The 25,836-nt window shown below is 44.5% G+C and overlaps 1 protein-coding gene across 1 annotated transcript in view; it reads left to right on the top strand.

Moving 5' to 3' along the window:
* Nucleotides 1-25,836, top strand: part of LOC144827822 (multidrug and toxin extrusion protein 1-like) — a 227,396-nt gene that overhangs the window by 30,158 nt on the left and 171,402 nt on the right. Inside the window, exon 4 of the mRNA XM_078685988.1 lies at nucleotides 6,716-6,813. Within this exon, the coding sequence (XP_078542114.1) occupies nucleotides 6,716-6,813 (98 nt within the window). The remainder of the gene's footprint in view (nucleotides 1-6,715; nucleotides 6,814-25,836) is intronic.

Below are 25,836 nucleotides of genomic sequence, written 5' to 3'. Positions count from 1 at the left end.
GAGAGTAAGTTTTAACTACCCCAGAATTCACACCAATCTTGGAGGAGGAGGGTTGGGAAACTTATCATGGTAGGGGAGGTGGCTGGGGTGGAAGAAACAGAGGAGAACACCACCCTAGAGCCCACCACCCGACATACTTTCCCACATTCAATAGATATAGCGAATTAGAAATGGTGGATTGACAGGTAAGGCCCTATGGCAAGGAGTATCATTACTGCCATAGAGAGGGTCTTGAGGGAACCACCACACCCTGTAGTTCCATAAATGAAGTAATGATAGAGACTAGGCAGAATGAATTGAATCATAGTAGGGAGGCAAATAAAACCATTATTAAGCACCCCAATAGTAATAGGGAATCAGGCGAAGCACGACGAGTTTTGACTACAGCAACAACGCTCACGGGTAATTCAAACGACCGCGCTCCCTCTCCAACATTATCCGCAAATCCCAGGCCACCCTTCCTGAAAATTATTTCATGGAATGTGGCAGGCCTGGGAAATAAGTGGGATCAACTGGACTGGATATCCTTCATTGACTCTAAAGACATATGTCTTCTCCAAGAAACCTGGGCGAGGGAAGAGTATTCTCCCCTTGGTTTTGCAACATTTCACATTCCGGCGAAATGGGTGGGTAGGGGACGTCCTTCTGGTGGTCTTGCAGTATGGGTGGCAGCTCACTTAGGATGCCAGGCCACACGACTTCCGCTGACTACAGAAGACATACTAGCTGTGCAGCTTGATTGGACAAATTCCCGTAGACTCGTCTTATATAAATGTTTACTCTAGACCAGCAAACATAGCACGAGAATCGACTACTATTGAGGAACTTTCAGCTTTCCTTAATGAACTACCCCCGGGGATTCCAATCGTGGTGGGAGGGGATTTCAACTCACACTTTGAGCCCCTTGCTGGCCTCCTGGATGGGTCCTCATTAGAAGAGGATGCTAGATGGTCAGTTCCCCCAACGGTAGCTCCCCCCCCTAGAGCATGGACCCCACTTGCTTTACAGATTACCGCCTTAACCCTCAAATATGGACTTAGGGCGTGTAACGGTCGCACTAAATCTGACAACCCTAGCAAATATACTTTTAACAGAGTTGGTAGGGAGTCAAGAATAGACTACATCCTAGTCCAACTGTCCTCGTGGCAGCACATTATTGATTTTAGGGTGTTAGATAGAACAGACAGTGACCACAACGCCCTAGAATTGGACTATGCCGTCCCTGGAAAGGAGGGTAGGGATTATGTTATGGTGGCGGTAAATCCAAATCCAGGTCTCCTTCTTGAGAACAATAGAAAGAAAGTAAGGTGGGAAAAATTGGCCACCAGTAGGGAAAAACTATCCAGCCTTTATACGAGAATAATACCCTTATTAGAAAAAGTTGGTCTCAGTGTAGAACCAAGCTCCCGGGAAACCCACAAATTATTGTGGCTGCTACATGAGGAACTTGTGGGGACCTTGGCGATAGATCTCTTTTCCAAGGTTCAAACAAGAGGCGCTGGGTACCACCGCTCCACATGGTACAATGCCACATGTCGCAAGGCAAAGGGGGATCTTCTCTCTTCTATTAAAGAGGGTAAAAGTAGAGTAGAGATACAGACTAGAAGACGGGCATACAAGAAAATGATCAATATTTATTTATTTATTTATTTTATTTAGTATACTTGTAAAGCGCACAGCTGCCCCAGCAACGGGGCGTCCCGGCGCTGTATAACTCTGGGGAACCCGTCCTGGCTTTCCCTGTGGGATGGTCCCTTGCTGGGAGTCCCCAAGGTGGAGCCAGGCATCCCCGGAAATGGTGGGGCCGTTGTGGAGATTAGGCAAGCTAATGCCCAGAGTTGCCAAGTGGAACCCCTGATTAGAGTAAGCACTGAAGCGAGAATTATCGAGTCCGCTGACCAAGGTCCACGACTAAGATGGAATGGAACCAGAATAAATGGGAGGAACTCTCTAGTTCCTTAGCCGCTAGGGATCCCCGGAAGTTCTGGCGTATCGTTAACATGGGGTCCGAAGACCTAGCACCTGCAATAGAACCCAATATCGCACCAAGCGTATGGCAGGAACACTTTCAGTCCCTCTATATAGAGGAAAACGGGGCCACATGCTGTCTATCCCCATTTACAACAAATTATTCAGAGGGTGACCTCTTCACAGAAAAGGAGGTCAGAGCAGCGATTGCGGGCTTACCACTGGGCAAAGCGCCGGGGTTGGATGGTCTCTCAGGTGACCTGTTCAAACAGGAACCTGATGTATGGGCCCCCTACCTACTGGTATTATTCAATGCAGTTTTGAGGGGCATGGATGTGCCTTGCACTTGGCTGGGAGCGGAGGTTGTCCCTATATTTAAGAAGGGCTCGCCTCTCCTCCCAGCCAATTACAGGCCCATCAGCCTCATAGACGTGTCCCAGAAGCTCTTTGGGAGGCTTATATTAGATCGGCTCCAGAGCTGGCTGGAGGAACGCGCCATTCTGAGCCCATATCAGGCAGGTTTTAGAAGGGGGATATCTACAATTGACCAAACATTCCGTCTAAACCTCATTTACTGGAGGACTGCATTAATCGAGGGCGGCAGCTTGTACACTGTGTTTGTGGACTTGCGAGCCGCCTTCGATTTGGTGCCAAGATAAAAATTATGGAGCGTCTTGGCAGATATGGGTGTCCCACCAGATATCCTATCCATCCTAATTAAATTGCATCAGAATAACTTTGCACGTGTCAGGTGTGGCAGGAATGGGGATCTCACAGACAGATTCCCTGTTGAAAGAGGGGTGAGACTGGGCTGTGTGCTTGCACCAACCGTGTTCTGCCTCTTTGTGAACGGGGTAATCGCCCACCTGTCCAGGATTGGTGACATTGATGCCCCTAAATTGGACGGCAGCAGGGTGCCCGCCATTATGTTTGCGGATGACATCCTACTGCTGTCAAAAACCCCTATGGGAATCCAAAGGGTATTGGATGGTTTCCTGGAATTCTGCACGGAAAGGGGTCTCGAGATCAATGTCTCAAAAACAAAATATATGATCTTAAACCCCACTCCCCCAACACGCCCCAACCCCATGCTTGGCTCTGTCCGCTTAGAGAGGGTCTCCACGTTTGAGTACCTGGGGTTAACTCTAAATGAGAAAATGACCTGGGAAACACACAAGATCAAAGCCAACATGAAACTTGTGCAGTTGGTGGGTGGTATCTCAAGGATGGTGAAGAACTCTACATACCGCCCAGTGGGTCCACTCATTCAAATCTACAAATCACAGGCTCGGGGGGCAGTTACATATGGGGGCAAACTGTGGGGTCACACCACTGCTCAAAAACTGATGTGCACAGAAAATAAATGTATTAGGCAGATGGTAGCTCTCCCCTCAAGTACTCCGCTGCTTCCTTTGAGGCTCGACCTGGATATCAGGCCAATCGCAGACGAATTGGGACTCAAGCCACAGACCTTCTGGCGACGACTCTGGAGCAGTAATGATCTTATTAAATACAGGAGTGAGCTTCAGCAGTTCCCAAACGTACCAAATGCTAGTTTTATTCCATGGTTAACCTACATAAAAAGCTCATTTGAGACCCTTGGCTTATCAGAACTTTGGACTGACCCGGTAAATGCAAGTACCAGGATTTCACGGAAAGAACTATCAAAAGCTTATTATGATGTAAAGCTTACTATTGCCTTGAATGAGTCCCGGGTGGGCTCTCTGACAAACCAATTCATCCAAAACAAAGACTACTATTCTTTTGAATGTGTTTTGGATGGTATGACTCCAGCGCTAACTAGGAAGCTTTTTCTGCAATGGCGCCATGGCACTCTACCTCTAAGGTCATTTACAAGTTCCTGGTCTTCACCCATGACCACTGAGCGCTGCCCGGCATGACTCACATGTGGTATTTTTTTGCGAACCCTACCAGAAAATCAGGAAATACTGGCTTATTCCCCTTTTTAAAAAAATGGGTTTTAGAAATTTGTTACCTGCGTACAGAATCCTGAAGACTGATCTTTCCCCACAGATAGTGTTTGCAATGGCGAAGTATTTAACGGCAATGTGGTACGCACGTTCACGCTTCCTCAAGCTGGAACTGGATTCTTAATTTTGTTTTAACAAATTTTAGCTGGTAAATTGTTTTAGTTGTCATTGAGGATAATTTGATTTACATTGTAATGACCCATTTTTAAAATCATTGTTTTGATGCAGTGTATAAATTTCATGTGACTGTGATGTGTGTATATCTTTTATGATCTTATTGGTCGAAATAAAGATTTCAAACAATAAACAAACTACCCCCCACCCTCCCCTCCCGCGCCCCATGTCACCTCCCGGCTGCACTCCCACCACCAACCGCTTCTGCATACTGAATACCAGTTATCGAAATAATGCATGACTATTGTATCCTAAATATCTTTTTGAAAATATCAAATCTATTAGGTATAGAATTTCTATTACAAACTCCAGCAAGGTGATATTTTTGTAAACTCTACTTGGGACACATTATGTAGTAGACGGTCTTCTGACGTTGATATTCTGCTAACTGTTAGAAAATTAAAATTTTTCTGCTTAACCCAAATGTGCCTTCCAACCTGTGTCCAGGGTTCACAAGACTGTAATATGAGTGTGATGTGTATTCCTTCCAGACATAGGGAAAAAGGGCCTTGGGTGGTGAACAGGGTGTTTCCCTCATGAGCAGCATGTCCTGGGAGTTGAATTCAGCCCTTTCTGAATTTGAAAGGGTATCCTCAGTGTTATGTCTACCCCTTCACCCTTCCTGACTTCTGAGGTCTGCCTGCCCTTACACTGACAAAAGCTGTTCACAACTTGGCCAGTCTGCCTTTTTACACTCCAGACAGATTGCAGCCTAATCCAGGAAAGGGGAAAGATTAGACAAATGGGGCATCCGCCACCACAGGCTGACACTGGGTATACGAATGACAACTTCAGAACCTCTCTTCAGAACTTTACTGGGCCTTTGGAAAATTCAGAAGCAGGACTGGCCTGCTGTCTCAAGAATGAAGATTGGGCATGTTTGCCTTGAACCAAGGATTCTCCGAAGGGACTCCAAAGGCCAGTTACCCTGCTTGAGCTACAGGGGAACAACAAACTTCCAGGGGTGACCAGATAACTTCAAGTTAAGCTTTGTTCTTTTTGATTCTGTTATTACTTGAAACATGAATAATTTTGTTTCTCCTCATTGGAGTGCTGCTATTTTTGGTGTATTTTATGTATTTGATCTTGCTCTATTTTTGTAAAATTTTTGTTTGCGTGTTGCATAAATACTTTACACATTGCCCCTAAGTTACACCTGTCTGTCTGTTTGCCACACTACCAGAGGGTTAGGCACAGGTTTATTTAGTAACTTTTGTGGTTCACTCTGACAAGGATTGTGTTTTCTTCTTTGGTGGGGCTCTCACCCCCGTCAGCTAATAATCCAATGTGTAGCATTACGCCTGTGGAGCAGGAAATGAGATGCTTCCAGATAAAATCTGTTGGCCTAGTCAACAAGTACAGTGGTTGGTTGCACTTGTTGTGGGAATCAAAGGTGAGGGAATGCCTTCCTAGGCTCCTTAGCATGTGGAGGGAGCATTGCAATATTGATTCGCAATGAAGTGCCAGGGAAATGTTTCTGTCCAGAGTAACGCAGAGGTTTCGGACACTCCTGATAGCTATAGGCAGTTCTCCTAATTACATCAGTCAGCTTACCTGGGTCTAGTGAAGGTGAATTTAAGCATTCATAACTGAGAACAAGGAAATCGAAACTCAATCTGTGGATTACGAGTCGGTTTTGTATTGATAGTTTCAGAATTAATAAATACATTTTTTACATACAAAGTCTGACTAATGCAAAAATTCCATGGTGAATTTGGATCCGTGTCTTTAGTATAGTAAGCGCAATTTAAAGTTAGGTGGTAACAAGATGTTCCACTCTACAGAGGAAGATCTAATTCCTCTATGAATTTCCTGGATGAATTTCCTCCTCAACACCTATTGAATGATGAGGAAACACAAACAGCACATTCTCTGGTAGAATGAGCTTTATTTCTGAAAAGCGTTTCTTCTCTCTAACCACATCTGTTCACACATGTAGGGGCATATTACCAAGGGCCTTATTGCTGCTTTAGCGGCACCTTTTGCCGCTAAAGTGGCAATTTTTGTTTATCGCCCTATCAGCAATCTGTCGCTACCAAGGCGTTAGCGACAGCTTTCTGGTGATAGGGGCTGGTTTGGGTGCCGCTTTGTGTGTCTGAGATATTCATTGCTAATGACATGCAAAGTAGGCGTTCCTGACCTACAGACCTAGTAAACAGCCGCTAACAGGCCTATCGCCTATTAGCAAGGAGGCCCTGGCCCCAGTTAGCGACGTGAAAAGTCACGCTAACTGGGGTCATCGCCGTTGTTTTTACACCTGCTATTTTCCTGACTTCACCATACCTAACATGGGGGGTGGATTATGCTGATACGACCACAGGGTCGTATCAGCAAGGTTTTACCCCTTCCCCATGCAACATCTCTGGTTTTGTCATGATAACGGCCCTTCCATCGCACCATCGCTGGAATTTATATCACCATAGTGCTAATTGTTGCTAATACAGCGTTAGCGTAACAATATATTCCAGCGATAGCTGGCGGTGAAAATGTTCGCACTGATCGCGCTCTGCCATATTTTTTGCAGTTTCTTACTAATCTGGTCCTCAATATGTTAACATATTTAATTGTCTTTTCTCTTTTAGGGAATTACTGTTCCTCAAATGTTCACGGCCGTTGCCTCTAATATCATTAACGCCATACTGCATTATGCCTTTATGATTGTGCTGGATTATGGTGTCATGTGAGTGCTACTTTATTTTATATGATTTAAACAAGAAAAATCATCACAGTCTAGTTGGCTAAGAGGCATGTTTAGCTGCTTCTCCACTGTTTACTTACTACAAGACCTTAACTGAGAGGCTGCAATATCTAATCATTTATCAGTAAATTCTTGTGATTAAATTCACGTCGATGTATACATTAATTTGAACTAATGGTTTTGAAAACAGACTCATTTTGTTGCAACAGGGAATTAAATGACTTTTTCGTTAAAATAACTGCGATCAAGACGTCATTGCTGTCTTTTGAGGAGCCTTGATGGTTTGCATCCTGCAGACAGTTTTCAATCCTGAAAATTTTCAATCCTTGTACATAAACTTAGTAGGGCATATTAGCAAGAGCCTCGTTAAAATTATCGCGGTTTTAGCGGCAGGAAACTGCAGCTAAAACGGCGCTAATGGGCTTGCTAATATTAAGTATGGGCAAAATGCACGAATTCGCGTCACGTGAATTCGCGCAAAAGCGAATTCGCGATCCGCAAAATCCACGAATTTGCGCGAATTTGCGGATTTTTTTTTGCGTGTTCACAGGGCTTTTTGCATGTTCGCGGGCCGCTTGCAGCGCATCGACCGCCAAGTTACCCATGCGGTCGTACAAGGGCGCGGCCATCTTGTTCGCGTTGCGTATTTCCGTTTCCGGTCGCTATTTGCATGCTCGCGTTGTGCGCGGGGTGCGATTCCGTGTTCGCGGGCGTTTTTGCGTGCTCGCGGGGAAAATATCGCGCATTCTTACCCACGCGGTCCTCAATGGGCGCGGCCATCTTGTTTTTCATTCATTGCTACGGGTCTGGCCATGCTTTTCCAATCCTCTGCTAACCTTTGCAATCCTTTGTTTCTTTTAACTTTTTTTTGATCTTTTTTACTCATTATCTATCCCTTTCTTTTTCTACATCTATATTTTGTGTTTTTTTCTACTTTTGGTTACTTTTAAAGCTACTTTTTTAAACTCTTTTCTTTACTTTTTCCCTTTTCTTTCCTATATTTTTTTTGCAGCTGTCCACGACCATGGCAAAGGGAGCCGGGAAGAGTAAGGGGAAGGGTCCCGCACCCCGTACCCGGCTCCTATGCGGGTGCTTAAGGGGGGAAGCAGTTGTAGCCCGGGAAATTTTCAGCGCGGTGGGAGGTGGCCGCACTGATGCTCTCGTTCAGTGCCACCTCCCCAAAACCGTCGTGGCAGGCGGCAGGCTCGGTGCCGGGTACGGGCTCCGGGAGCTTCGCCAGCTATGGGGTAAGGTGTGCCGGATCATGTATCATCAGTCTGGGGTCTGGCGCACCTACAGCCAGGCGACGCACCGGTGGTCCGATGTCCTGGACCGGGAACACGACCTGCTCGACCTGCTAGGCGTCGAGATCCCTGGGCTTGGTGAGTAGTAGTAGCTATTTAATCACTACTCTGTTTTCTCTTGCTCTATGTTATCATATTGCAAATGTTTGTTTTTTCCGAAGAGCAAGAATGCTGCCGATTACATTGCAGGTAAATTATGTTTCAAAAGCTTCTGTGATTGAAGGTGCTGGACCGCTCACTGGCGGTGCTACCACGCTTACTTGTTTTCAATTTTGTGTTCATTTGGCCTGGGTGATGATTATGTATCAGTGTACTTTACAGAACTGCGTAATACTAGACATTAGAGACTCAAGTCCAGTCCTTCCTTTGTACTCCTGCCACTAAGAAGAGATAGTAGTGGTGATCATGGCAGACTGTCTGTCACTTCGCGTGCTGCGGAGTGCTACCTACCAGTAGTTGGTTTAGGGAGTAACATAACTTTCCAAATAGACGGTCCGTGAATCCAGCAATATCCTATTAGACTACATCAGATAGGTCAATATATTTAGTGCAATTGTTGTCTATTTCCCCAAAATAATTTGTTATTGTTTTTTTGAAATGTTTGATGTGGTTGACAACAATCATCCATGTTTGTGTCTATCTTTCATGTTGTACATCAGCTTCCCCCAGGGGCAAGGGGACACAGGAGGAGGTAGCGGCGCCGGCGGAGCAGGGACAACAGCAGGAAGGCCAGGATCGGTCCGGCGAGGGCTCCTCTGCTGGCCCCAGTAAGATTTCCTGTTAATTTTAATAATTATACTTTTCTATCTTTAACAGAACCTGTATTTTTTTCCAAACGTTCCTCATTCTATTTTTTACTAAATCGTCTTTGATCTTCTTGTAGACTGTTTCTAAATTCTTATCCTGTCTCTAGTATGACTCCCTGTGGTACTACTAGATTATTATTAGTCTGTCTGTGTAGCTAACTAAGCTTGCACAGTTGGCAAAAGGTGTTAAACAAAACTCCTATTCTATTCAGCAATAGCTCTATGCACTGAGTGCAGTCCTCTGGGTTGTCCTTACTGTCTATTGAAGTCTTCTAAATGTTTATGCTTTGACAATTCCCAACAATAAAAAGTCAATGGCCACCAAGAATAAGATACTAGTTTAATTTTTGATTGGATAGGAGGAAAATCCATACGACTACTGTTGCAGGGACTATTCTGCACAAACAGAACTATGGACAAGAAATAGGGCATTGGTTATGAATTATAATAGGCACAGTTAGACTTTCCACATACCTCAGTCATAACAGAAGTTGAACCCCCAATCTCCTTACTGACTAGCTAGTGTGTCAGAGTCATTATTTTAGCTTCTGAATGCCGCGATGATTGATCCCCAATGATTATACAACCCAGGACATAAGACTACGGAGTCAGTGTCCTGACCTCTCTGAGCCACGGACTCGTGCTTGCAAATTGCAAACCCTTTCGCTCACTCACTCATGACCAAAGACCACAGAGTGTATGTAAGTTTTAAAGCGTTATTAAAAGTAAAAACATTTATTAAAATCAACGTCATCATATAAGACAAACGGTGAAGGATTCAAAACTGAAAAGTGGCTGATTTCACACATTAAGGGGTCGATTAGGATCGCGGACGGACTTGAGTCCGTCCGCGACCCCTGAGGAGGAGGGAATGTCCGCATGGGCTGCGGCGTTCCCTCCGATCTGATTAGGATGTGACCGCCACCGGTCACATTCTCTATCTCTAACTTTGCGGCGGGTACAGCTTCAAGCTGCACCCGCCCCAATGTAAAAAATGCATGCACAGCATTTGCGTGCACAAAGCGGCAGGCACCGCGCGGTGCCTGCTGCATTGTGCACGCAAATGCAGGGGGGTACCATAGGTACCCCCCATGTGCACCCCCCACCGACCCTTCACCCAGGGGGCCCGCAACGGGCCCCCGAAGTGAAGGTCCGTATGCTTTTTCACGGCGGAAAAGCCGCCGTGGAAAAGCATAGAATTGCAGACATCCTAATATGCCTGGCGGTTTCTGATAGACACCACCAGACATGTTAGTGCTTTTCCGCCGCGGTCGCCTTCCGACCGCGGCGGAAAAGCTGCGGACAGATTATCAGACCCACCAGCCATCCTAATTTGGTGGTGGGTCTGTGGAGGCTCCGCTGCGGTTTTCCCGCATCCTCCGGGCCGGCGGTGGCTTCCGCCGGCCCGGAGGATGCGGGAATTCCGCAATCATAATGACCCCCTAATTGTGGGAGAGCCCTCACCTGGTTGGAACATCAAGTCTTCTTTGTGGGGATGAATCGTTGCTGACTCCAAGTGATGATGATTTGATCTTGCTCTTGTTCTTAGAAGGGAAGCTTCTGTCTGAGGTGAGAAAAATGGTGCGTGTTAAAAAGCAAGCATTCATCAGTTGTGCCAAAAAGTGTAGCAAGTCAATAGAGAGGGTGGATCTGCACTCCTATGTTCAAATGAGTTTATTTAATATTTCTACACCTTCGTGAAGTTTAGCGTGCTCTCTAGTTATAATGGTGCATGCCCTGCTCCCTAATCGGTACCAACTGTGTATATATGAGCCCAAGGAAAACCCTGGACTGCTAGAGGCACAACAAATAGGCCATGGACCTTTTAGAATGTGAACACAAATTAATCCTATAAAATTACTGTGTAAGCAGACAACATTTATTTTCAATACTTTGCATGTTCATGAAAAAAAACGCATGAAACACATGAGTACGTTTTCCGCATTCGTGTAAAATTCATACAAGGGTTTCTGCATTTAACTGAAAATGTTCAAAAGCCACATAATCAGATCACATATTACGACCACCTGGAATATACACATGAAAAAAATTATCATTAAACAATCAAAGTTGATGTTCAGAATCCCATTGCATTTCAGGTACAGGTTGAACCCTTCATCAGGGGGGTATATAAATTGAAGATGGTGAAAGAGCAATCTTGAAATAACAGCATCCTGTAGTGAAGTCTCTACGGGATCTACAAAACAGCAACATAGAAATCTGTATCCAACTCTTACATAAATTACATGATGCACGAAAAATAGAAAAAATGGCCGGGGGCTCCACTGAGAGAAAACCTTCATGTGCAACGAAATAAACACAGTGCAAAAAAGCATATCCATTCCTATGTCAAGGAAACGTGCAAGTCACTACACCTTACAAGTATGGTGCAAGTCTGGAGAGAATGGTGTAGATGCCATGCAATCAGGGGGTGAATGGGGTGAGAGAGTCCAACTCCTGTGTGAAAAACCATGTGCCAAATACGAGGAAGCAAGCAAACTAATAACAGAAGCAAGTCAAAAACAACTAAAACACGCTTACTGGAAAGGTGGCGCGCATGAAGCGCAGGTTACAAGATATCTCCTAACACTGTCTGGAAAACTAACAGTGTATGTCCAAAGTCCAAAGTCTGTTTCACACTTGTAGTGTTACTTTCCGTCGACCCCCTTATTTTCTTTAACCTTTTGTGTACCTTTTTTACTTTGAGACACTTTCGATTAGACGAGATTTGTTAACATGTCCCCATCAGCCTCTCCCGTTTCCTCGCTTTCCCTGAGGTTAGTCACAGTCCGTTTTTTATTTTTGTTTCTATTCCATAAACTTCGGCGAGTTCCGCACCACGTGATCAGATGGGCGGACTCGCGTCTGACATCGGAGGTAGTTTGGCGGCGTTTTCAGTTGTGGGTACGTTCACGGACTTTCCGTCCGATTTTTACTGTTTGAAAGCTGGTCGCCTTGATTCTTAGGATTGTACTATTTATTTATTTCCAGGTCTCTCTTTTCGGGCTCACGGAGCCATTTCTCATTTACCACTGTTGGCTGTAAGCTTACCCTTTAGTTCCCGCGGTGGTGCGCTCACGCAGTCCCAGTCTTTGCTCCTTACACATCCCCCTCTATTTGTTTTACAGGGACTTTGGACATACACTGTTAATTTTCCAGACAGTGTTAGGAGATATCTTGTAACCTGCGCTTCATGCGCGCCACCTTTCCAGTAAGCGTATTTCAGTTGTTTTTGACTTGCTTCTGTTATTAGTTTGCTTGCTTCCTTGTATTTGGCACACGGTTTTTCACACGGAAGTTGGACTCTCTCACACCATTCACCCCCTGATTGCATGGTATCTACACCATTCTCTCCAGACCTGCACCATACTTGTAAGGTGTAGTGACTTGCACGTTTCCTTGACATAGGAATGGATATGCTTTTTTGCACTGTGTTTATTTCTTTGCACATGAAGGTTTTCTCTCAGTGGCACTCCCCAGCCATTTTTTCTATTTTTTGTGTATAATGGAATATATGTAAGAGTTGGATACAGATTTCTATGTTGCTGTTTTGTAGATCCCGTAGAGACTTCACTAAAGGACGCTGTATTTCAAGATTGCTCTTTCACCATCTTCAATTTATATATCCCCTGATGAAGGGTTCAACCTGAACCTGAAATGCATTGGGATTCTGGACATCAACTTTGATTGTTTAATGATAATTTTTTTATGTGTATATTCCAGGTGGTCGTAATATGTAATCTGATTATGTGGCTTTTGAACATTTTCAGTTAAATACAGAAACCCTTGTATGAAGTTTACACGAATGCGGAAAACGTACTCATGTGTTTCATGCGTTTTTTTCATGAACATGCAAAGTATTGAAAATAAATGTTGTCTGCTTACACAGTAAATTTATAGGATTAATTTGTGTTCACATTCTAAAAGGCCCATGGCCTATTTGTTGTGCCTCTAGCAGTCCAGGGTTTTCCTTGGGCTCATAATTACACAAAAAGTGTAGCAAGACATGTCACGGCTAAGCATAAATAAAAAAAAGCCTTCCCTGAAGAAAGGGAAATGTGTAGTTTCAAGACTAGAAAGTCACACATTATTAAATGTGTTTATGGAGTACTAGTAACATTTTTTCATTCCTAGAAAAAATAGGGAGTGGTGTATATGGCATCTAAGAATACGAAATGTATTTTCTAAGGGAAACATCGGCACAACCATCCACCATTGCCGGGGCCAGCGCGGAGGTGGGCACTCCTGGGACGGAGGCGGTGGAACAGCCATCAGGAACTGCTGTGGGGGATGCCACGGTAGTGGCGGGCAGTGGTAACCTATTATATTCCTTCCTTATTGAGATTGCAGAGTGTGCTCTTTGCACGGGTGTATATGTTGTACAGTACAAGTACACTTTACTGTTAAGAAGACTTACAAATTTAGAACTAAGTTTTTGTCAACCAGGTAGAAGACATTCACCCTTGACTTCGCATGAGCAATAGCATTAACTGCGGGAGTTGATGAGTAACCAATGGCCCCCTCTAAATTTGACTTCAACTCAGCTGTGAAAGTTTTATCGAGAAGCCAAGTCAGATCAGAGATGAAGTTGATGGATTGGATGAACGAAAAGGGAAAGAAGGGTGTAAGGAAGGACGAGTGAGTTAAAAGTAATGACTGGCAAAGAATGATACTTCTTTTTGAATGCTGCCCGAGGTGGCTGGGAATATGATGCATGGCCAGTTGAAGGCTTAAGCAAGGATAGGTGGAGGGAAAAAGGGAAGAGGACTGCCTGGGTGGGTGAAACAGAAACTGTATGTGTGTGCAACATATCCTTTGGTTCAAATTCAAATGCAAGTCAAGCACGGATGCATGGCTGGCGGTTTCCAAAATAAAATAAAAATGTCGTTTTTCTGTGAGAAAAACTAAGGTTTGTCCAGTTGAGACATTAAGAATAATGATTGACATTTACTTTAAATGGATGGATGCCTGGATCATGGTACTATTTTACTCATAGATAGCATATGTGTACGTAGACAGAGTAGACGGTCACTGGATGAAGTAAGTGTTACTTTGAAGATAATTTAAAACCGCACCCGCACGTCCGTTCCAGTCTAGAAAAGGCGAGGAAAAGAAGATGTAATTTATCGGAATACTACCATGACTAGTAACAGTAGTTTGCAAGCACAGCATATATCCTGCCATTACGGGGGCCACTTACTACCTCTGTTAATAATTTTATTACAACTCTGTCATTCATCAATCAATCAATCAATCAGCAATATGTATAGTGCGCTACTCACCCTGTAGGGTCTCAAGGCGCTGGGGGGCGGAGGGGGTCCGCTACTGTTCAAAAAGCCAGGTCTTGAGTTGTTTCCTGAATGAGAGGTGGTCCTGGGTCATCCGTAGGTGGATGGGGAGGGAGTTCCATGTCTTGGCCACCAGGTAGGAGAAGGATCTTCCTGCAGCGGTGGCTCTGCGGATGCGTGGTACGGCGGCGAGTGCGAGGCTGGCCGATATTAGCTGGCGGGTGGGTGTGTAGAAAGTGAGGCGGCTGTTGAGGTACTTCGGGCCCATGTCGTGGTGAGCCTTGTGTGCGTGGGTGAGGAGTCTGAACATGATCCTCTTGTTGACGGGGAGCCAGTGCAGGTCTCTCAGGTGGGTCAAGATGTGGCTGTGGCGAGGGATGTCCAGGATGAGTCGTGCGGAGGCGTTCTGTATGCGCTGGACTCTTTTCTGTAGTTTGGCAGTGGTTCCCGCGTAGAGGGTGTTCCCGTAGTCCAGTTGGCTGGTGACGAGTGCCTTGGTAACTGTCTTCCTGGTTTCAGTGGGGATCCATCGGAAGATCTTACGGAGCATGCGCAGGGTGTTCAAGCATGATGATGATACGGCGTTGACTTGTCTGGTCATCGAGAGGGAGGAGTCCAGGATGAAGCCCAGGTTTTGTGCGTGGTTGTTGGCTTAGGGGTTTTGCCCAGGGCGGGCGGCCACCAGGAGTCGTCCCAGGTGGAGGGCGATGTTCCCAGGATGAGGACTTCCGTCTTGTCTGAGTTCAGTTTCAGATGGCTGTTCTTCATCCACTCGGAGACGTCTTTCATCCCTTCCTGGAGGCTGGCTCTGGCGGTGGCGGGGTCGTTGTTGAGGGAGAGGATCAGCTGGGTGTTGTCGGCGTAGGAGATGATGTTGAGGTTGTGTTGGCGTGCGATGGCTGCGAGGGGGCTCATGTAGATGTTGAAGAGGGTGGGGCTGAGTGAGGATCCTTGTGGTACGCCGCAGATGACTTCGGTTGCCTTGGATCTGAACGGGGGAGGCGGACTCTCTGGGTTCTTCCGGCGAGGAACGAGATGATCCACTCCAGAGCCTTCCCTTGGATACCGATGTTGCTGAGGCGCTGTACTAGTGTGCGGTGGCAGACAGTGTCGAACGCCGCAGATAGGTCCAGGAGGATGAGGGCCGCTGTTTCACCGTTGTCGAGCAGGGATCTGATGTCATCGGTGGCTGCGATGAGGGCGGTCTCGGTGCTGTGGTTGGCTCGGAAGCCGGACTGAGAAGGGTCGCGGGATCCGTTAGTCTCGAGGAAGGCGGCGAGCTGTCGGTTGACGGTCTTCTAAATGACTTTGGCAGGAAAGGGGAGGAGCGACATGGGGCGTAAGTTCCTGAGGTTGGTGGGGTTCGCTGTTGGTTTCTTTAGGAGGGCGCTGAGCTTGGAATGGTTCCAACTCTCCGGGAAGGTGGCTGTGTTGAAGGAGATGTTGATGATGTCCCGGAGTTGGGGTGCGATGATGGAATCTGCCTTGTTGAAGACGTGGTGGGGGCAGGGATCGGTTGGTGATCCGGAGTGGATGGTGTTCATCGTGCGGGTGGTGTCTTTTGTGCTGACCGGGGTCCAGTTGCAGAGGGTGGTGGTGGGGGGCATTGGTTCGGCGGTTGGGTGCGTGGTATGTGCGCCGAAGCTGTTGTGTATGTCGGCGATCTTGCGGTGGAAGAAGGTGGCGAGTGAGTGGCAGAGGTCTTGCTGTAGTGTAGTTCCTATATTCCCAATAGGCTCTGCGCATTGGAATAATATAAACAGCAGTGTAGACGTAGGACTGAGGTCGACTAGGTCTCTACTGACTATATTAGACTTAATTAATTTTGCCAGCTAGCTCAGAGGTCACTAGAAACTTTCTCGAATGTTCAGGAAAGAGTTAACTCTCCGGATTTAGACAAGAAGGGATTAGCTTCTGACAACCGCATAAACATGACAACTTTTCTCCATCAGAATAAAGAATGTATCTCTAGAGTTGTGTGAAAACAATAGGCGGTTATTTCACTCAGTCAATCGTGCATACTTAGTTTCACCAGAGTGCAGAGAAATAGAGAGACAGGCGTTTTCAATAAAAGGTTGTTATTTATTGAACAGTCTTCTTTCTCATGCAAGAGAAATGAATTGCCACTATTGCAATACTTATCATGAAGTAAAGTGCGTACAGTAAAAGGAGTATTATGAAATAATACTGTAAAAGCATTGATATGGTTTCTTAGCCATATGATACTTTAAAATGGATAAAATATATACATACATAAAAACATTGACTAACGTACTCAACTGGTGCTTCTAAGATATGCCTACCGCGGTGTACCTGACCTAAGCCTAATACGTGGGAAGGAGTAAGTAAGTTGCAGTTTAAGTTAAGTTGGTTTTTGCCAAGGAATCCGAATCAAGAATTCTCTCAAGTGTTTAGTCAGTTGTCACTCTGTTGTGTGAGTATTTCCCCTCCTGAGGCGGAAGCCGGGAAGTTGCTGTATCGCTTACTTCGTGTATTTTTAACCGTAATATCAGCTTGATGTAATACGTTTTTAACCTGTATCATCAGCTTGACTCGAAAAGCGTTTTACTTGTTCGTCCCCCACCCCCATTGCTTTGTTATTATCCTCTTACTGTGTTGCCTCACCTTGCTCATTTATCCCGGCACCCCAGCTTGATTCGCTAAGCCTTGTTATACTTGTTACCATCAGCCCCCATTTCCTTCACTACCCTGGCCACCCTCAGCTGAGCATAGACGCTGAGTCGGCAGTTCCGGGCAGGCGAAGCAACATAGCGGCCATATTGGGTGGGTGGAAGCGTTCTGACGCGGTTCAGTTGCCGCATAAAAGGAAACAGTCATGCCTCCGCGCAGCGGACACGTTCAGCGGACACGCCGGATCGATGCCGGAGTCGTACCAGAGTCCTGCCCGTCTGCGCCCGTCTGCGACCAAGACGCGGCCGTGGCCAGAAGCACCGCCGGTGCCGGTGATGGTTCACTAACCTCCATCACATATGGAAGGTAGACTCTGCTCAGACTAAAGCCGACCCACTGTACTATTGGGGACATTTTGCTACCAGACCTTGTGACCTCATTCAATCCGTGCCTCCCCTGTAACTCGGGAAGGGAAATAGATAAATTAGAGACCCGTTGCCCTCTCCTGCAAGTGCCTGTTTAGACTGCCCCGGCTAGTAAAAACCTGATTCTCACGGTGGGACTGACTAATTGTCGCTCCTTGGTTAAACATTCTTTAGACATAGCCCAGACCGTGATGGACAACAAGTGGGATATTCGCTTCCTGACGGAAACCTGGCTCGGGGAGGAATCTAATCCAGCCCTGTGTCTGGCAATTCCCCCTGATTATAATATTTTATGCGACAACAGACGGAGTCACAATCATGGTGGTGGTGTCGCTATCGTCTATTTGGCTCAATGGACTATCTCTTCCTTCCCTTTTACCCAAATCGAATCCATAGAAGCATTACCATTTTGTATCAAACTGGTTTCGAACATCACATTCTCAGATTTGTTAGTATACCGCCCTCCACAATCTAAGACATCCTTTATCCCGGTCCTTCTGGACTTTGTGCTCCAGGCCTGCTCCCGCAATGCGAACTTCACCTTGCTCGGTGATTTTAACATCCATGCGGAAAATGATTCTTACCCGATTAGCTCTAATTTCCTTTCTACCCTAACAGATGGCGGATTAATTCAATTGATCTCCTGTTGTCATGTATTCCTATAGGTTCTGAATCGATCCCCCTATTCCTGACCCTATTCTGGTTAAACTAACTATCAAGTTAACTAACAGTCAGCCCATGAGGCAAGAAAAGCCCCCATGATGCAGATACCGTTATCTGACGCAGTCACACTACGGCACAGGAACGTGTTATCTGATTAGGTCATAACGCTTGAGATCTAATTAGACAAGCGACATTCCTCCAGCCCCTGATAAGGCATACGACGTTCTCATAACAAATCAAACCTATGACAACCTGGAAAATCCGTGCGGCCATTGTTTTGATTTCACAGAGAACTTCAGTAAAAGAATGTGCTAACGAGCAAGTCGTATGACATCTTTATTGACGTATCTATGTCCATCCTTACGTCAATCTCGGCACCTTTAAGGTATAAATATTGCCGATCTTGCCCTATGCAAACACACGCGTGGTGACGAGACGGAGCAGCCATACTTGCCGAAGCCAAGAGCAGAGCAGACCCCGCTGGCAGCAGCCCCGCCTTCCTGACGCGCTGAGAGATGCGCTGCTATCTCCTGCCGAGAGACCCAGCACCGGCGCTTTCGGGCAGCCCTCGCAGGCGGCCTGTAATATCGAGAGCAGAGAAAGAGATACCATTCCTCATTTCATCCTAACTTCCAGGTACAGAACTGAATAACCCCTCACAGAGAATTCTTTAGTTATTCACTTGGCAAAAACAAACTTAACTTAAACTGTAACTTTCTATTCCCGCCCACGCATTAGACTTAGGTCAGGTACACGGGGTAGGCGTATTTAGAAACACCAGTTGAGTACGTTTAGTCAAATGTATATGTGTATGTAAATATATTTTAATCATTTTAAACATCATATGGCTCAGAAACCATATCAATGTTTTTACAGTATTATTTTATACTATTGCTTTTAATGTATGCACTTTACTTAACTATAAGTATTGCAATAATATCGATCCATTTCTCTTGTATGAGAAAAGAGACTGATCAATAAATAACACCTTTTTATTGAACACGCCCGTCTCTTCCTTTTCTCTACAATCTGATGAGACTAAGAATGCACGTACTGACTGAGTAAAATAATTGCCTTGTGCTCACACGACTCTGGAGATACACTCTTGATTAGGGGAGAGCAAAGTTGTCATGTTCTATGGTTGTCAGAAACTAAATCCCTTCTTGTCTAATCAGGGGAGTTAATTCTTTCCTGAACATTCGAGAAAGTTTCTAGCGAACTCTGAGCTACGCTGGCAAACCCAAAACTTAAGTCTAGTATCGACAGTAGTAGACCTAGTTAACGTCTGGCCTAGGCCTTTACTGCTGTAGGTATTATTCCAATGCGCAGAGCCTATTGGGAAGATAGGAACTACACTACATGGCGCCCAACGCGTTTGGAAAGGGCGATAAAACTAACGTAAGACATTTAGAGTAACTCAGTCGTGCTTTCTCACTCAGACCCCTTTTCCCAAATACTCCAAAGACGTCTGGAGTGGGTGAAAGGTAATATCCTCCAAAACCTCGCAGGAGGGAACTCCTATGTATGGTTCTTGGTACAGTCAACGTTGAAGGATACACTGTTCCGAAATATTGTGCATCTAATCTCCGTTTCCATAAGAAACCTGATCTGCAAACAAACATAATACCATCCTGTCGGTAAAATGGGAGACAGTGATGAAGAAAGAGAGGCAGTTAGATTAGCAGCTGAAATAGCAGCAGCAGATACTGCACTACAGGATGCAGACGCGGATATAATACTCATTCCGGTCAGCAAAAGGAAATCTATAACCTTAAAACTTATAGAAAATGGACTGACACCTAGAGGTGGCACAGTCATATTCGTAATTGAGGCACACGAATATCGGCAGACAGAGGTATACTATACATGGATACATTTTCCAGCAGCAAATGCTGTAACAAAGTACTTCCACTATTACAAAATAGAGGTACCACCTGACATTTACACTCCTTTCGAGGAGGTGGAAGTACCACTCAAATTCCAAGAGCATTTGCTCTTATTTGATGGCGCCCTAATACATAACAATCACATTACAAGGCTCGGTCCTTTAGGTAGACCAGGAGCAACGTGGCCGGTCTTAGCCGGATACACACCACACCCAGACATCGAAGGGATGTCTACAGGAGAGCTGTTAATACAGCTAAAACAATTACTAAAAATTCATAGACAATTAGTCCAGTATGTAATGCGGACTTCAACAATTCAGCCAGCGATTAAACTTCCACAGCTGACCCCTCACCAGGGGAACACAAATAAAATTACACCACAGAACATCCAATCCTACCTAGGTAAAGTTCCGGCTAAACGGGAACAGATACCATTCTGGTTGGCACAGAAAATCACCCAAATAGAGGCGGTGTTTCCTGACACCACCCCGCTAGAAAAACACAGGATTCTGACTATATGTCTCCCAATGGGAATCGCACCACACATAGAGGACTGTGACACTTGGGGTACAGTCTTTGCTTCAATCTACACAAAAACGCACGGTGTTCCATCCATTTCGGTAATACCAGATGTGCTAAAACAAATTCAAGATGAATACGGTCCAGAACCAGCTTTAACTCTTGGTATGAAATTACTGAAAGACTTCAAGCAGGTCTCGGCTATATTATTAGCCAACATAAAAGGTGAAGCAGCAAACGTGGCGATCCGCCAAAGGTTAAAAGAGACAGATATAGCAGACCAACCAGCTGAAATTGCCAGAATCATAGAAAAATCCTATGAGGAACTAGGTAGAGATAGTTTAGGGGGAATACCAGTAAAACCGCAACTGACTGAAAGTCCAGAAAAAATATTTTTTAATAATTCACCAAAAAAGAACTGGGATGGAAACAAACAATCCAATCCAAAAGAAAAGAAATTCCAGTCCTGAGGAAGGTCTCCTAGGCGAAGGGAGAAATCTCCGAACCAGAGACACAGGTCACCCCAGAGTGACCCCTCTGGGAAAAGATATAACCTTAGAAATAGGGATAATATTAAAAAACCTGATAGATATCAAGACATTGATACACGTCCCTCTCAATCTTTTCAGAATTCCTCGCAGAAATCGGAAAGAAGAGGACGATCAGAACAAAGAGAAGAGCACGCCAAGTCCAAAGACAAGGAACCTGCTCAGCTAAAAAAGAAATTACAATTTCCAAAAAAGAAGGTAGCCAGTATCAAGGTAGTTAACAATGCCGAGAATACTGAGGACACAACTGAAAAACGGAGAGTGGGCTCAGACAATGCTAGACAGCGCAGCAGAAGTGAGCATAGCTCGCAAAGTCCTTATGAATCATCTGGAGACAGTGGACACGAATGAATATCTTCAAGTGGAAACTGCAGACACCAGAGTTAGCAAACCCCACAAGATATACGAGATAACATTACGTATAGAGGGAGATAAGACTAGGAAAATAAGGGGACTATTTTGGGATAATCTCTCCAAGGGCTATGATATCCTTCTAGCTGAAAAAGACTGGCCACCAGAGTTTGTTAGGGAGTGCCCTCATGGCGAAGAAATAATTATGCCTGCCTTCTCGAATCAAATCCCGATTCATAAAAAATATACACTTGCCAGAAAGTGGGCAGTGGCTCTAGCACCTGCTTTATATAAAAATCATGTAGGATGGGATGAGGACTCCCCTCCTCACAAAATCCAGTTAAAATCACAACCTACTGCACAAAGGCAGTACCCAATTAAGCAAGAAGCTAAAAAACAGGTAAATGAAATACTAGATCAGCTAGAATACCAGGGGGTGATTGAAACTTGCACCTCACAAATGAACAATCCTTTGTTTCCGGTCTCCAAACCAGACAATTCATATCGTCTAGTTTTGGATTACCGACACCTTAACACATGTTGCAAAACCTTTGCAGTGCAAAACTCACACAGTGCTGCACTAATGAATAACATAGTGCGCAAAAAATACAAAACAACCTTGGACATCTCCAATGGATTCTTTTGTCAAAACATAGCACCAGAGAGCAGATGTTTAACTGCATTCTCGGTAAATGGCACTCAAAAACAATTCTGTCGGTTAGCCCAGGGGTACAAGAACAGCCCGGGGGTATTCTCAGCGAGAGTAACAGAATTACTACAACTACATGATGATGAAGCATTATCTTATGTCGATGACATTTACTTAACAGATGATGACTTGGAGACTCACCTGAAAAGAGTGAACACCATAATACTTGGGTTCGCAGCAGAGGGTTACAAATTCAACTTTAAAAAATCCAGAATTGCCCATCTGACAGTCCTATTCTTAGGATATGAATTATCAAGTGAAGGCAAAAGCCTGGCTGACAATTTCCTAGAGAAATGTGCCGTACTCCAAGCACCTAGAAAACTAAAAAACCTACAGTCAATTCTAGGCTTCCTAAATTTCGGAAGAACATACATTGCAAATTACGCAGAAAGGGTCAAACCCCTTTATGATCTAATTAAACCAGACTTTAAAAGATCCAATTGGACTCAAACACACACAGAAATTTTGAGATCCTTACAAACAGACATGCTAATTAAAACAAAATTAGAAACACGTGATAACACACGCAATCTTGTGATTCGAGTCATCCCAGGGAGATGCGGATTCACATACCTGACCTCTAATGAGGGAGAAAAGGTACCAATTGCATTTAAATCACACTTGTACACAGAAGCTGAACAGAAATTCAGTAATACAGGAAAAATCATTCGTGCAGTTCAAACCGCAATAGCTAGAGAAAAAGACATAGCTGACGGTAGACATATCACAGTCAGAACAGCAGAATCAGCCTTTGAGGCACTAACAACACCGTGTAATTTACCAACAACAACAACATTGAATCCGGAATGGATACAATGGGTGAATTCAATCACAACGGACAAAGTATACTACTACATTGATCCAGAACTAGAAGAAGTAAAAAATCTAAAGTATGAAAAGACGTATCCTCTGCCAATCGACATTCTGCCTCTACGACATTACGCCTGTGTAATCTATACAGACGGACATGCTCAACCTCCCGTTTGGGGAGAACAAGCATACAACCCCACATGTGAGATTACAAAAGAAGTGTGGCGCGGAGGTAAACTAAAACCTCTATTAACAAAATCACACTCTGTAGAAACTAATTCAGAACAACAAACTGAAATAATAGCATTGAAAATGGCGCTAGATAATGCGGATCGCGAATTCCCGACACTTATAGTGTCAGATTCATATTACTGCATCAAATCATATAACAGCGATTTGCAGACATGGATTCAAAACGGTTACAAAGATGACACAGATGCACCAATAAAGCAGAAACTGCTCTGGGAACAAGTAGCTCTTTTACAAAAAGAACTACCAAAGACTCACGTGACACACTCACTGAGTCATCAGCGTGATGGCGTTCACGTTGTAGGGAATTCATTGGCTGAGGCAGCCGCAGCGGCAGCCACTAAATCGGCTCCCGTAGTTCGAAAAAAGCGTACATTAAAATACATTGACGGTGAAACAGTGCTGGCGGTGAAAACGTCATCAAAAGGCGACTGCTCAGCGTTACCGATCAACTATCCACTCAATTATACATACATAATCGATGCAAACTCCGTCCCTTTTGCTCGAATCCCTGGAGTGGGGGATAGAGTGATTCCAAACATGGACAGGAGAAACTTGTTAATCGCAGACGCACATATGGGCGAGGGTCTCAGACACCTCAAATTAAAAGATTCTCTGGAAGAGTTACAATCACGGTACTGGTGGCCAGGCATGAGCCTACATCATACATGTTTGTAAAAAACTGCCCAAACTGCAATAGAGATCGCAGTGGGGAGAGAAAGAGTTTGATACCTCGTCGTATTACGGCAGATAATATCACCAGTAAAAAGAAGGGCTTGCGATTAACATATACAGGCTAGTTTCCACTTATAATGTCGATCCTCAGCACTCGGCTGACGTCCGGACTGTTATACAAAGATTTGCGAGTCTAAATGGCATATACGCTAAGAGCATGTTACGTTTGACCATTGTCTTCACTCTAGCCCTCCGGCCGGGGGGGAAACATGGCCAAATGAGCACAGCCCAGCGGGAATCTTCTCACTTCCTTCCTGAGGGTACGGGATGGTGTAAAGAAAAAACCAAGGCAGAAAGCAATCTATAATGGAAAGGATATTAGGTTCGGGAGCTGGGTGGGTCAAACATCTAATAAGTGTCCAACGTAGTCTAAATAACTTGCCAAGAAATTCTCTGAAGGGATTCAGTCCGTACGAATTATTATTTGGAACTAGAATGATTATCTCTGACCTCGACAGTCAGACTTCAGTGATTAAAGAAAAAAGCTTTGATGTCAAAGACCGTTTGGCTATTTTGCAGGACTTAAACAAAACAAGAAAAGACCTGAGCAACATACAGTTGAAACAACAGCCAACAACCACTGAAGAATCACCACCTGTCCCAGCAAGACCTGTCTGGATTCCAAAAGTCGGGGATCTAGTCAGGGAGAAGATCGCGGTAAAGAAGGAATTTGGGCCTTCTTACAGAAAAGCAGTTCCTGTCTTGTCTGTCAACGGGACAAGATCAGTTGTACTACCGCCACTTGCTGGTAAAAAGGAGAACCGAGTTGTATCCATCGACCTGGTAAAACCACATCATGTGGCCGATAACAAACAGTAGGCCAAGTGGACTCCCAATAAGTAGCAGAACACCAAGGTTTGCTACCAGTACAGAGGTCCTAACGAAGAGGCTCATCACATTCGAAACGCCTACAGAAGAACAACAAGGACTATGCAACAATGCAATAGAACTGAGACCTCTGAAAACCCAAATAAAAACATTTAGCAGAGACACACCAATCTATAATGAAGTACCAAGTGAAAATGCAAGAAACAAAAATCCTGAAGCAATTGGAACAATTGACAGAACTGCATCCGGCTACTTCATAAACTTCGATGATTCCTCTGAAAGCCTCAGTGAATCAAAGACACAGCCATCATCAAAAACCTTTAAAGAAAAAGCTAATGAACTTTTGAACCAACTGAAAGAAACATATCTGATTTCTCCATGGATTGAATTTTGGGTGGGTTTTGGTGCATTTATCCTCATACTTTGGCTCATCATGGTATTAACTTTGGGACGCTTCATTGAGGGAAAATATGCTAAAATGGACACAGCAAGTCAGAACATCAACTTGATCCTCAAACCACACACATCTTCACACGTCGAGAAAAGAGAACTTTCTTCAGCCATCTTCACAGCCAATCCAATACCTGGTGGGGTAGCCTGGGACAACACTGACTATGAAATTTATGGTCCGGTCGAAATCCTGAAATATCCACACCAAATTAAGATCTCCTTGAGTGACTTTGTAAAACCAAACTCATTTGCTGATGATTGGGACTTCGAAAGCATTAATAACATGATGTCTGATTTAGTAATGTCTGCTAAATTTACCAAACATGATTATTTGCAGGGTTCTACAAATTATGACAGTATGTATTGCTATAACCACTATGGTAATCACTTTTTACATAGATCTGCACAACCTAGAAATGTGTTAAATTATAATCAATGGGAACATTGTGCAACACCTCCAAAAGGGAGCTCAAGAACCGTTTACGACAAATATTCATATTTTTCAGGTTTTAACACAAGTAATGCTGAAACATTTTATTTTAAATTGTCAAACAAGACAGGGATGAAAACCATGATAACCAACACAAAATTGTTATATTCAGACTCATTTTTTGAACAAATGAATACTTTTGGATTTGATCATTGGGACAAAAATGTTGATTTGAAAAGTGTTTGGGGTACAAAAGAATGGCAAGTACAGGGTTTAGAAGCTTTGTTTAGAGCTTGCATGATCCCAGAACAAATGATATTTTTAAATGAAACTGTTCAACAAACCACCTGTCTTGGCCTAGCCAAAATCAAAG

This window comes from Lissotriton helveticus, chromosome 4_1 (genome assembly GCF_964261635.1).
Source record: "Lissotriton helveticus chromosome 4_1, aLisHel1.1, whole genome shotgun sequence".
In the NCBI taxonomy this organism is placed as follows: domain Eukaryota; kingdom Metazoa; phylum Chordata; class Amphibia; order Caudata; family Salamandridae; genus Lissotriton; species Lissotriton helveticus.
Note: the sequence above shows the minus strand (reverse complement) of the source record. Positions and strands in the feature narration are given on the sequence as shown.